Here is a 14,520-nt window from a genome sequence, read left to right as displayed (position 1 = left end):
TAAAATGTTTCATTATCAACTTTATAGGACACTATTGGAAAAAATGTCCTATAAAAACAAGTGTTTATAAAAAATTGAGTTTATAAGACAATTTCTCAAAAGTGTCCTATAAACTTGCTAATGCAACACTTTGTATTAAAAATGTCCTTAAAAATTTGTTAAGATGCCCAAAAGCGTCATATAAACTTATTACAACGCCTTTAGATAGGACGTTTTATATTTTGATTCTATAAATTAAGTCATATAAAACAGTATATTGGGACACTTAAAGATTGAGGGTGTCCTATAAATTCAATTTTGTTGTAATGTCATAAAGTAATTGTCATATTTTGCCTTTTTATAGATGGAAAAGTAAAAAAAAAACCCAACGAATTATCACATTTTGAATGACCAAGTTTCTAAACTATTTTTTTGACCAAATAAATTCTTGAACTTTCTAAAATTGAACAAATAAATCTTAAACTTACTAAAACTAAGAAAAACCCAAACTTTTATATTTTAAGCGATTAGTTCCCTGAACATTTTATTAGTTCTTACACTTATAACACGAAAAAATGGTAAATGTATCAACAAATAAATAGGAAAGTACAACAAACCGATAAACAACGTTTTTATTAACCTTTATCTATTTTTCAGATTTAAATTGTAGGTGTTTTTTATGATCATGTTCTTGTTATTTTAATCTGAAAAATAAATAATTATTAGATCCTTTTATTTATGATTCCTATGTGAATCTGAGAAATAAATAATGAATAATGGAAATGGTATTTGATCATTTTTATTAAATTATTGTATTTTGTTACTGATCTAGATACATTGATTGAGAATTAATATATTGCTTTCGCTTTATATGTGTACGGATTTATTCGTTCCAAAAAATGTTTAGGACCTAATCGCTCAAAAAAATGAAAAGTTCGTTGGATTTTTCTTGATTGTGGTAAGTTCAATGATTTATTTGTCCGATTTTAGAAAGTTAAAAGATTTACTTGTTAAAAATAATAATTTAGAGACTTAATCACTCAAATTATGATAGTTGAGTTTTTTAGACGTTTCCCTTTTATTAAACTTATTTATATACAACACTTCACAAAAATGTCAAATAAAAAGATTTATACTTTTCTGTCCTATTAAGATTGATATTTTACATCGTCTAACCTTATCTTAACAACTTATTCTAACCGTGTTGTTATAATATATAGCATACGATTGTGGGTCTTTTAAAATTAAGACCCTGTTAAACACTCTATTTTCTTTTGGAAAAAGTTATATATTAAGGGGGTGTTTGAGATTGCTTATAAAAGCAACTTATTGACTTATTTCGGTGTTATACCGGTAATAAACATTTTTGAGTGTTTGGATAAACAATTTATATCAGTGTCAAACCGGTAATAAGAAGTTTTTGAAGAAATTAAAACATTCTAACTTATAATAAGTTAATAAACACTTTTATAAAAATATATATATATATATATAAGTTGTTTCAAATAAGCAATCACAAACACCCCTGTATAAAAAAGAGTTGAACATCCTAAATCATTAATTTTGTTGTAACCTATCTCAAACAAAATACAAGATATATAAATTATGAAAAAATATTTATCAAATTAATTTAATGATCCCTATTACATGTTACAAGAAAATTGGAACTTCAAAGAATCACATTTACTATAATCTCTATACCACACCACCAAACCCCATTAACAACACTTGGATTTTCTGACCAAGAAGGAAAAAAACATTGCAAAAGACCAATTATGTATGTGAACAACAACAAACAAAAGAGATGAACAAAAAACACTATCCAAAAACTTGGCACTGTAAACACTCAAAAAAGGGATCAGTGCTTCAAGAAACCTGCGACTGCCACAGCATCATTGAACAGATTTCATCATTCCTGTACTTGGATCTGAACAATTGGAATCTTCGTTGTTAACACCTTCATCATACTGTGGAACCCACCAAACCCTAATACTTTTATCCAGACTTCCACTGTAGAGCAAGAACCCCCCTCCAAAACTGTTTGGTGATGCCTGTAAACACTTGATTGGACCTCCATGCCCTTTGACCACACCAATCTTGGTCAACCCTTTCACTTCCCTCTTCCATATGCATATACTCGTATCGGTTGAACCACTACACAAGATCTCACCTTTTATGCACATACACAAAATGGCCATTTTATGTGCTTTCACTTCGCAAACATTCTTCCAACTATCGATATCTTTGCTCCCTAACCACCCCATTATGTACCCATCTGATCCTCCGCCGTAAACCACCGTGCCATCGTCGGAAACCACCACTGAGTTTATTGATATGTCTTTATGACCCTCCAAGATACCCTTTAATGAATGTGAGCTTTTGGGATCATCTGTTCTCCCCCAAGCTTTGATCTTTCCATCCGCAGAAGCTGAGTACACGATCCCTTTGCTGGCGATTAAGGAGTTTATAGCGTCATCATGTGCTTTTATCGATTCTAAACACTTTAAGTCGGAGATCCTCCAGACCTTCAAAGTCTTGTCCCAAGAACCTGAGTAAATCAACCCATCGTAGACCGTTAAACACGATATGCTATCGGCATGTTCGATCCATAATCGCTTGTGGTGTCGTCTCGTTTGGACGTAATTGCTTTGTTTCATGAATTTCCCCAAGTAATCCTTCGTGGTTGGGAGAGTATCAACAAGTTTGAAAATGTTTTCAGAACTTCTTGAAACTTTCCAAACCCTGATCCTGGAATCTTGATGGGCTGAAAAGACTTTGTTTCCGGCCGTCACCACGGCCTTGACGGATCCGTCGCCTTGTCCGAACTTGGTGAACTGCCGGAGATCAGGCTGTTGCCATACGATGATGTCTTTGCCATGGGAGGCACTGAGGATGAATTCTCCACAAATGGCTAGACATGAAACTGATCCATCATGGCCGGTGAGGACGGAGAGTGACCTGTAAGAAGAGCCGGAGAAAGGGGTTTTGAGGATCTTGTAGGGGATGAAACGGTGAGATGTCGCCGGACTTTCGTCGGCGTCGCTGCTTGCGCCGCTGCTACTGGTGGTGGTGCTTGATAGAAGGGGAGTTAACATTAAATCACTTGGATTCATTGTGGGTTTCCACAGATGAGATGGTTTAGGTTTACTTTGAGGAGAGGAGATACAGAAGTTGAAATGAAAACTACTAAAACTGGAAACAGACATATATAAAGCGAACCGTTTGCAGAATTTTCAGTGGGTGAATAATTTCCATTTACCCCCTTGGTGTTTAGTGACATGTTTATTTAGACCCCATAAAAAAAAAAAAGAAAAAGAAAAAGAAAAAGTTGGAATATTATAAATGGGGGGCAACGGCTACTTTTGACAACTGCGAACAACTCTTTTGTGGACCCTCTTTGTTTGGTTTCTTTTATCTCACATTTGGCCGTTGGAAAAAGAAGCATGGGACTGGGAGACGTTAGGAATGGCGGTGCGCTCCTGCCTCCAAATACGTGCAACTGCTGTTTTCTTAATATTAATATTTAATTCTATTAATATTTTATAGAGTAAATTACAAAGTTGGTCCCTGCGGTTATATGAACATTTATATTGGATCCTTTAAACCAAATAATTATATGTATGATTGTCATAGTTTTATTTTTGTTGTGAATTGAGTCTCTTGATCTAACTTACCTGATCGATAAAATTCAACAATATTGCTTACTTACTGGACAATATTTTATTCACTAAAACGCATCGTATGCAACAATTTATCCTACCAAGCGCTAACCATATTCATCCGATAAAGTAAAGTGATTTGATAAGTGCTTACCCGGATAAGCGTTTGGTAAACGACACCTAACTCTGTTAACTTAGCTTGGGTTATATTAAGGATATTTTCGTCCTTTTATTTTTATTTTAAAAATAATATATTTTATGATTTTCTTTAGCAACTTGTTTGTTGTACACATTTTGATACTTTTTGTACAAAAATTTAAATCCTTAAAACATAAAACTTCCCCACCTCCTCAACAGATTACCGTCGCCGTCCCCTACCCATCTTCGACAACTCCATCATCTCCGGCCACTCCCCATCTTCGTTTTCCTCCCCTTCACCATCAAAAACGAAAATGGAAATCGGTACTTGAACTCAACCATGCCATCGATAGCACAAGCCTCCTCTTCCCTTGATGAACACAGTCCTTGTCGTGTTACTGAGTTGTAAATTGATACTTGAACTTAACCCCTGAAACCAGAAGGCCATCAATGAACACAATCCCCCTCTTCCCTCTATAAATCAATAATCGGTGTCCCTCACTCTACTATCAATGAACACAACCCCCTCTCCCATAATGAACACGTACAGTCCCTGTCATGAATTGGATTTGTAAGTCGGCACTTAAACTCAGCCCTTGAAATAAATTCAGCATCCTATGCAAGGAACCAGAAGCTTTGCAACAACAAGATATATTAACCAAAAACACCAGAATCTCCTGGGTTTACTTGATGCAACCGTTGATAAACAATAAACCATAAATAGATAGATAGATAGATACTCTAATATAGAACCAAAGAAGATAGATGGATGGATGGATTAGAGATTCACACATGCTCAAGCTCAAATATGTTAATAATGATAGAAATAGACAGCAAACCATGACTAAGTTGATGACCATGTCACAACTAATGATAAAATTATCGACAACAATGGAGGTACAAACTTATTCACCATGCTGACTCCTTTCTGTTTATATTTAATATGAACCCTAGAAATTGGGGAATGGATTATTATTTTTGTTTGAGTTTGCAGGTGGACCTGGAACAAGGTTGAGGAGTGAAGGTACCTACAAAGGGGAGGAAAAGTCAACGTTGGGACTTAGGAGGAGTATTGGTGTGTTAATGCATTTTTTATGTATAAATATGTAATATATAATATAATTTAAACGAAATTAAATGGAAATGTAAAATGACCAAATGGTCCCTGACTCAACGGAGCGAAGTTATCAAAGTTAGAGCAAAGGACTCAAATCTAAACAAAATTGAAACCATGGTAATGTTACTTGAAATTAATTCGTTTGGGAGACCCAATCCAAACTTTTGATATAACCATAGGAACCAAATCTGTAATTTACTCTATTTTATATTAAATGTTCTGAAAAAGAATCTTATAATCGTATAATTTGAACAACCAATATTCAATTTTAATCTTAGAAGATCACAATTGTAATATATAAATGAAATTGTTTAAATAAATATATATATTCATTCTACAGAAACACAATAAAACCCTTTTACCATGGTCAATTACGATATGTAATACCTAATCAGAGATGCAGACATCCATCGAGGTGACCTAGATCGTAGGTAAGGTCGCCCAAATAACACTAGGACCCTAACGTTTATTATTACAGGTTATAAAGTGTTCTCACGTTTTCGTAAAATAAATGTATCCTCATTTGAACTTCCACACACAGAGACACACGTATATAGGGGGAGGTTCATTTAGAAACTTTAAATATTTTAGGAACCAAGGCCGGTTCTATGGTTTTTGATGGCTAGGACAGAGAGTCAAAAATATGCCTCTAATCCAATAAACAAGGAACACACAAATTTTTAAGGGATTTAGAACCTAATCAAGGTAGGTGACTCATCCCCAAGCCAATTTTCATTGAAAAAAAATAAAGTTACAATGGGGGGAAACATAAACCAAAACCCCGAACAACAAAACCAAGATAAGATCACTTAAACGATGTCTTTGGTGCATTTCGTAAAGCAAAATATTCAATTAATCTATCATAGTGGACATTTGCTGAAAACTTACTTTCGATACTCAAAATTGTTAAGATTTTTATCTATCATAGTCGACAAAAGCATTAATTAAGAATAGAAGTTCCCAAACAAATCAACAGAAAAAATATAAAAGTCCCCAAATCCCAAATTCAAAGTAAATGTGTAAATTGTAATCTATGGATGATGGAATCTTATACAACAAAAGCATTCAAAAAGATAGAAACTTTAAGATAACTCAAGAGATCTAGTCTAAAGAGAGATTACTGAAACTAAAGCCCCTAAAATTCAAGCTAAATATGTAAACTGTCATATAGAAGATGGAATATTATACAATAGATGCATTGAAAACAAATACAAAAGCATTATCTAAGCCTAAGGAAAGATTACTAAAACTAAACCTCCAAATCCTGTATAAATATGTAAATTGTAATCCTTAGAGGATGAAATCTATATACAACAGAAGCATTAAAAACGAAAACATTAAGATAACTAAATGAACTAAGTCTAAAGAGTGATTACTAAAACTAAATCCTATAATTTTCAACATATGGGGAGTTGTGAGCCCGTGACCATGAGATGTGAGAAGTAAGAACCAGCTTATTGCAGCAACACGCTGCAAGGAACGAGAATGAGTTTCTTTGATTCTAGATTGATGATCGTCACAAGGACGGGGAGTCGGGAACAAAATTGGATTCCTGATTCGTGATAGATGACAAGCGCGTAGAGAACCCACGACGTTGGATTCTGGGCAATTGAGAACGAGGCTGCGAGGGTGATAGTGAAACATCCTTTAAGTACTGATAGACAGTCGATTGAGAGAGTAAAAAAGAAGCTGAATCTTTTTTGAAAAAAGTTTGAAAGTGAATCTACTTCAACCTTTTTGTGCCTTGGATTATCTTGTCCTAAGCAAAGCCTATCTCGCCTGCTAGTTAGCTTGACCCTTTAGGAATCCCATAACCACCTTTCTTATGAGTATTATTCATCATGAACATCTGCTGTTGAGTCACCTATTGATTTGATGATGACCCACTGATTTATCCCATTATCCTATCAACACTTAGCAGTTATTGGTTTCTCTGTATATTAGTTTCTCGGTACATACTTAAATCCCTTGGAAAAATCGAAGACTAGCCGATGCGAAGACAGAAGGTCATTGATATGGTACCGTGGATCAACTGTCTAAATTACACACTAAGACTCCAAAGTAGCTGATTTGAAGATTGAAGATTTTTTAAGCTACTAGCCAATTGAAGGAAGATCTTCATGTATCGAGACTTGTAACACCCTAAAAATAATTATAAATTAAACCGGAAATATATAACGAGAACCAGAATCTTGATATAAAAATTCACCCAACAAAAGGGGGAATAGAATAACGTTTACAATTCAGCTACTGAGAAGATAATTAACAACCTACTAATTTAGATTATTCTATATCTAGATTAAAGACGGGTGTTTCTATCAATCTCCAAAAATACCGGAACACCAAAAATGCAACGCTCGAAAGTAATAAAGGCTATAACTACAAAAGAGTCTTTCACGAACCAACGCTCCTCTCAACCCTTTTGAGCCACGCCGCTAAAGGAACCTGATATACAAGACATATAAAAAAGAAGTGTTAGGCTTACGCCTAGTGAGTTCAAACGGTGAGATAAATAAGTCTATAAAAACCATTATATGTTAATATGCACCTAACGTAACTTAAAACGATACAAGGTGCACAATTAATCCTAAATAACTCGAGATGGAGCCAAGACATCTGAAGATGACGGGGGAGACCCGATTTACCGTTGATTTGACGGAACACAAAGTAAGTCATAGATCAACGTTATAGAGCATCATTTACCGGTATAAAACCATCGACATCAACCTAAAGCAGTCATGTAGTCGGTCGTGATCATAAGCTCTTTATCTCGGAAATTACATAATAATCACAATGCCTATTTCCGAGTGGGAGTGAGAAGGTGGTTTGGAATTTACATAATAATCACAATGCCTAACTCCAACTTACACCATCCTTCACACAAAATACAATGGAATGATTTAACATGCCTTTAGGCCTATTACATTCTAGTGACGACCTTGAAAAAGGCATCGTAAGCATAATAGCATTCCTTATTAACATGGCTATGTATAAGTCCTATCTCAAACAAGACATTCCCCGCTTGTTGGAGCGGGCCCCAAACTATGAGCACCAGGTTGTTGGAGATCAAAGGCCGACAACACTTTGAGGAGGGGTATCTACCAAGTGATTTAATCTGATTAAACAAGCTCAGCTTTTTTTTACAAGGGAGCATCCAAGTTCATTCTTTTTACCCCAAACTTATGCATTCCATCAAGGCATGTAAGTACAAGAATTTAAAGTATAGGATAAGCAAAATGTATCATTTTCAATGGTATATAGTCTCACATAAAGGGAATTTAAGATGGACTCACCTTGTAGGATTTAAAGGAAATCCTAAAAATCTGGACTAAACGACAGCCGGTAGGTGCTCAAAGCAATTAATTCAGTATTTCAACTCCATGAGGCGGCAGCAGCAGCAGCAGCAGGGTTGAACAGAACGAAATAAATCGCACAGCCACATGGTTGTTTGTTGTTCGGGCAAGGGACGCAAATGAAAGAGGAAACAGCACAGCAGGAGCTGTTTGCTGTAAGCTGCATGAGTTGGCACGGCAGCGACTGCTGCCGCCTGGTGTGGTCTAAAACACGCAGGCGACGAAAGAGAGAAGGGGAGACACGGCTGGATGGTCGAGAAGGCAGCCACGATTGCATGATGCCTCGGTTTCACTATCCATACAGCAGCCACGGCTGCGTGCTGTGTGTGTTGCTGTTCGGCTCTGGGTAGAAAGGTACGCAACAGCTTCCCTTCCTTGCTGCTGCTGTTGCTGAACGAGGAAAAAATGCAGGCAGCTTCGCTTCTTGCTGTTGCTGTCGCTGGACGAGGAAAGACGCAGGCAACGCTCTCTATATCTCTTTCTTCCTTGAAATGTTTCATAAACACATCAATATTGTCACTATGCGGCTGCCAGTTACCRRTTTCAACTTGTGCTGCAGCCGTTTCCAGACATTTCCAAGCCATATCCATTTGTTGATTCCCAAGGTAATATTTCATGAACAATGCCAAAGTTTGAACAAATGGTCCATTTGATCTCTTYACCGATCGCTRAAAGATTAACTCRGCTTCTTYGATARTATCATGTCTTAGATACGCATTTATAACCACATTAGCCACTCTTGTATCATAATAGGAGCAATTTAATTCCCATTCTTCAAAACAACTTTTCAAGCCATCAAGATCCTCTAGTTTAGCAAGAGCTTGAAGAAAAACCCGATAACTCACATTACTAGTTGTTTCGAATGAAGATTTCAGATCATCCCATATGCGATGAACGTCGTATTGATTATGAAGTGATACATGAAAGATTAAAAGAAAATGGTATGCCTCGCGTGAAGGGCGTCCCATCTCGTTTTCAAGCAATTTAAGGGCGGATTTGGCTTTCTCATGAAGACCCGCCTTAATATAAGCAGCAACAACATTACTGTAAGTCGTCCAGTTACAACTCTCTTTTATTTTGTCCCTTGTTATTTCCTCAAAAACCGAGTGGAGGGGACTCCTTTCCCCATGTAAATCCTCTTCACCCCTCTTATCAACATAAAGATACGGCAGGTAAAGACTCCCAGGCAAAAAGGGAAATCCTATCAAAATAAAAGTCTACTGGTTATGACTCAAGTGCAGGGTAACACCCCCCCTTTTTTTTTTCTTTTAACAATGCCTCAAGTATTCAAGCTTTCCCAAACTCAATAATTATATAAATGCATTCATCTTCTCTTTTTCTCTTTTTTTTTTGAAAGACCCAATAAAACAAAAAGGGTCTAAATTCCTAATATAAATATATAGCTATAAAAAGAACGCATACCTCGCAAAGAGACGGAAGAAATAGAAAAGAAAGATGTGCACGGAGAAGAAAAGATGGGAAAAATTTCAGGTGTTACATTCCTCCCCACCTTGGATTAAATTTCGTCCTCGAAATTTAGTTCACGCAAATAAGTGCGGGTAACGCCTCTTCAAGTTTTCTTCCGCTTTCCAAGTCACGTTTGATCCTCGATGAAGCTTCCATTTTACCTTGACCATGACAACCTCTCTGTGCCTCAAAACTTTGATTTTTCTTTCTAAGATGGCTTCCGGTTCTTTCACACATTGGTTCTTCTCATCAATACTAATTTCCGAAAGCGGTATAACGCTTTCTTCTTCCGCCAAACACTTACGAATGTAGCACACATGAAATGTGTTATGTATTTCGGCCATCTCTAGTGGTGGTTCTAATTTATAAGCCTGAAGTCTCACCCTAGCCAGGACCTTAAACGGTCCGAGGAAACGAGGACTCAGCTTCCCACGTTTTCCAAAACGAATAATACCTTTCCATGGGGACACTTTTAACATTACTCGATCACCCACTTGAAATTTTATAGGTCGGCTCCTCTTGTCTGCGTAGCTCTTTTGTTGATCCTGTGCCGCCTTTAAACGCTCCCGAATACATTTCACCTTATCAGTCATTTCTTGTATGATTTCGGGGCCGACAAATTGTTTCACACCCCCTTCGAGCCAACACACATGAGTCCTACACTTTCGACCATACAAAGCCTCCAAAAGGTGCCATTCTGATGCTGGAATGATAACTATTGTTGTAGGCGAACTCCACCAGGGGTAGGTGAGAATCCCAATTCCCGCCAAAGTCTATAACACACGAACGAAACATGTCTTTGAGAGTTTGAGTGGTACGCTCACTCTGACCGTCAGTTTGAGGATGGTAAGTCGTGCTCAACTTCACCCGTGTACCCAGTTCTTTCTGTAAGCCGCCCCAGAAATAGGAGGTGAATCGGCTATCTCAATCTGATACTATTGACAATGGTAAACCGTGCCTCGAGACTATTTCATCGATGTACAACCTGGCCAGCTTCTCCATGGGTAACGATTCACGCATTCCCAAGAAGTGAGCGCTCTTCGTTAGTCGATCGACCACTACCCAAATCGTATCATGACCTCTTAAGGTTTTTGGCAGTTTGGTCACGAAATCCATCGTAATATGCTCCCACTTCCATTCGGGGATTTCCAAGGATTGAAGGCTACCATACGGTCGTTGGTGTTCCGCTTTCACTTGTAAACAATTCACACACCTCTCTATGCAACGAGCTACATCCAGTTTCATGATAGGCCATCAATATGTCAATTTCAAGTCTCGATACATCTTGGTGCTACCCGGGTGGATGGAGTATTTAGACTTGTGCGCATCTTCTAGTAATAACTCACGATTGCCTCCGATCTTGGGTACCCATATGCGCCCTTGAAACAATTTCAAGCCATGACCATCCTCTTTCAGTAGTAGGCGTTGTTTCATCATTACCTCACTCTTGAGGCTTTCTTCCTGAAGTGCTTCATATTGCGCTTCCTTGATCCGATCGATCAGACTGGACGTTAAATCGATCCTGGTAAGTACAACTTTCGTCCCTCTACCGTACTCCTTTCGACTCAAAGCATCTGCCACTACATTCGCCTTACCCGGGTGGTATAGCAATTCACAATCGTAGTCTTTGAGCAACTCGAGCCAGCATCATTGCCTCATGTTTAATTTTTTTTGATCAAAAAAGTACTTCAAACTTTTGTAATTAGTAAAAAAAACGTGCACTTGGTACCATAAAGGTAGTGTCGCCAAAGTTTTATTGCGAACACCACTGTTTCTAGTTCCAAATCGTGGGTGGGATAATTCTTCTCGTGATCTTTGAGTTGTCTCGGCGCGTAGGCAATCACCTTTCCCCTTTGCATCAAGACGCAACCCAACCCCATTTTCGAGGCATCACTAAAGACTACGAAGTCCTCAGACCCATTTGGTAGGGAGAGAATCAGGGTTTCACATAATTTCTTTTGGAGAGTTCTGAAAGCAAGCTCTTGTTTCTCAGTCCAGATAAACTTCACATTCTTCCTAGTCAGCGCCGTTAAGGAAGAAGTGACTTTGGGGAAATCTTGGATAATACCTCCTGTAATAACGGCCAGACCCAAGAAACTATGAATTTCTAAAGGACTTTTTGGCGGTTCCCAATTCATCATCGCTTCGATCTTGGATGGGTTTACCTTCACCCCGTCTCAAGTGATCACGTGACCCAAGAATTGAACTTCCTTCAACCAAAAGTTGCACTTGGAGAATTTTGCGTACAACTTCTCCTTTCTTAGCATTTCAAGAACTTCCCGAAGGTGTTGTTCATGATCCGATTCATCCTTGGAGTAGATGAGTATGTCATCAATGAATACTATAACAGACTTGTCGAGGAATGGTCGGCACACTCGGTTCATTAAGTCCATGAATACCGCCGGTGCATTCGTCAATCCGAAGGGCATGACCAAGAATTCATAGTGCCTATAACGCGTTTTAAAGGCTGTCTTTGCTACATCATCTTCTTTCACACACACCTGGTGATATCCCGAACGAAGGTCGATCTTTGAGAAGCAACAAGCCCCCTGAAGTTAACATCTTTAGCGCAGATTTGAGCAGGGAGATGGGATTCACTGAGCATTGATCAAGCAACCTCTATGATTATTCGATTTCTCCTTTCAGCGACCCCATTTTGCTGAAGAGTTTTCATTGAAGAAAAGTTGTGAGAGATTCGCTTGTCCTCAAAGAAGTTATCCATAGTACTGTTTTTGAATTCAGTACCATGGTCACTTCTAATAGATCGTACTTTAATGTTGTTAAGAACTTCTATTTTCTTGATGAACAGAATGATATATTCAGGTGCTTCATCTTTGGATCTAAGAAAGAAGACCCATGTGTACCTGGAATACTCATCAACAATGACAAGTGTGTACTTCTTTCCAGCAACAGATTGCACGTTGACTGGACCAAAGAGATCCATGTGCAGTAACTGAAGAGGCGCAATCACAGAAGAGATTTTCTTTGATTTAAAGCTAGCCCTTGTTTGTTTTTTTCTTTTTCACACGCAGAGCAAAGAGATTCCTTTGCAAAGGATTGATGAGAAAGACCAGTGACAAGATCATTTCTTGACAACTCACTGAGTGTCTTGAAGTTTAGATGAGAAATCCATTTGTGCCACAACCAATTGATGTCTGACGAAGATTTAGAGATGAAACAGATGTTCTCAGTGATAAAAGAATCCATATTGATGATATAGACATTCTCCAAGCGAGAACCGATCAAGGCAACCTTATCATCTTTGTCGTAGACATAACATGAATTCTAAGAGAATTTCACTGTGTAGTCCTTGTCATACAACTGACTGATGCTGAGGAGGTTGTGCTTCAGTCCTTCAACGTATGCAACTCATTTGAACGTGGTTGCACCATTGCTTAACATACCACAACCTTTGGTATATCGTTTTTCATTACCTCTGAAGGTCACGGAAGGTCCTCTTTCTTCCTTGTAGTTGATTAGGAGGATTTTGTCTCCAGCCATATGCCTTGAGCATCCACTATCTAGATACCATATGCCTTTCGGTACCCAGTTATTGGGGTCCAGCACTGTTAGAGGCATCATCCACTGATGCTGAAGAACCAACGTCAGTAGACGGCATCACTGAAMCTAGAGAGGTTTTAGTGGAAAAGGGAACAACCTCTGACGCTAGAGAGATACAGTCAGTCGAAGTCTTCACTGAGCCTGAAGAAGAGGCTCCAGTGGTTGGAACTAAAACATTTGATGCTGAAGGTTTAACAGCAGTTGTTGTCTTCACTAAGCCTGAAGAGGAGGCTCTACTGGTTTTCTTCACTTTGGATGCTTTTGCAGCCTTAGTGGATGATTTCGCGTTGGTTGATTTTTCAGCCTTAGCTACTTTCTTGCCCTTAGCTGGTAGACCAGCCTTGGCGGCAGATGGACACTTACTAGCAATGTGTGTATTTTCACCACAGTGTTAACACTTCCTATAGCTAAAGTTAGCTTTAAGGTCAGAAAGTATCAGATTTGAGGAGGGACCAGCTTTAAGGATTCCCTTCTAATTAGTTCTTGGAGGAACTTTTGAGGCTTTGGAGTCCTTAGGTGAAGCGTTCACCTTGAGCTAAGACTTAGATTTCTGAGAGGGTTCAGATTTCTTAGTCCCTGGATAGGAAGAAGGTTTACAAGTTGAAGGAATAGACCTAGATCTATTAGACCTGTTAGACTTCTTGGGAAGAGATGCTATGACAATGGATTTACCCTTGTCTTTGCAACTTGAACTCGACAGAGTTCCATCAAGATGACTCTTAGTTAAAGAAGACTGAGAGGAAGAAGTGTCAGAAATGAAAGAGACAAAGGTACCAAACTTAAGCATGGACCTGTCAATGACACATTCTTCCTAATCATTGGAAAATCCTAGACTAGTCTTTATCTTGGCCGGGATCTGAGCGTTGATGATCTCAGAGGCTTTGACAGAGGCTTTGCACCACCCTTCAATGGTAGTCTTCTCAGCCTTGAGTTCAGCGATTGCTTGCTCACGCTCAACGATAGCTTGTTTGCATTCAACAGTGATGGGTTGTTTTACAATGACATGATCCTTTAGGTTTTCTTCAACCTTGGTTAGCTCCTTGATCTTAGAATGACAAATCTTCAACTGTTCTTGAAGATCAAGATTAAGCATTTCTGCTTTAGATCTGCCATTAAGGGCATTGTAAATATCCACCGTCAACGTGTCCAGTGAAGAAGAAGAAGAAGAAGAAGAAGAAGAAGAAGAAGAAGAAGAAGAAGAAGAAGAAGAAGAAGAAGAAGAAGAAGAAGAAGAAGAAGAAGAAGA

The 14,520-nt window shown here is 38.2% G+C and overlaps 1 protein-coding gene across 1 annotated transcript; it reads right to left on the bottom strand.

Moving 5' to 3' along the window:
• Positions 1–1,585: 1,585 nt before the first annotated feature.
• LOC112519970 (protein JINGUBANG-like) lies at positions 1,586–3,092 on the bottom strand. The gene has a single exon (XM_025128280.1). The coding sequence runs from the start codon at positions 3,090–3,092 to the stop codon at positions 1,872–1,874; it is 1,221 nt and encodes a 406-aa protein (XP_024984048.1). The 3' UTR covers positions 1,586–1,871.
• Between the last annotated feature and the right edge of the window lie 11,428 nt (positions 3,093–14,520).

Source organism: Cynara cardunculus (genome assembly GCF_001531365.2).
Source record: "Cynara cardunculus var. scolymus isolate 2C chromosome LG 10, CcrdV1, whole genome shotgun sequence".
NCBI classification, from domain to species: domain Eukaryota; kingdom Viridiplantae; phylum Streptophyta; class Magnoliopsida; order Asterales; family Asteraceae; genus Cynara; species Cynara cardunculus.
This window is presented reverse-complemented; position numbering and strand designations above follow the sequence as displayed.

Bases quoted from the DNA above. Each gene is read 5' to 3' on its own strand.
- LOC112519970 (XM_025128280.1), bottom strand. From the start codon at position 3,092: ATGAATCCAAGTGATTTAATGTTAACTCCCCTTCTATCAAGCACCACC.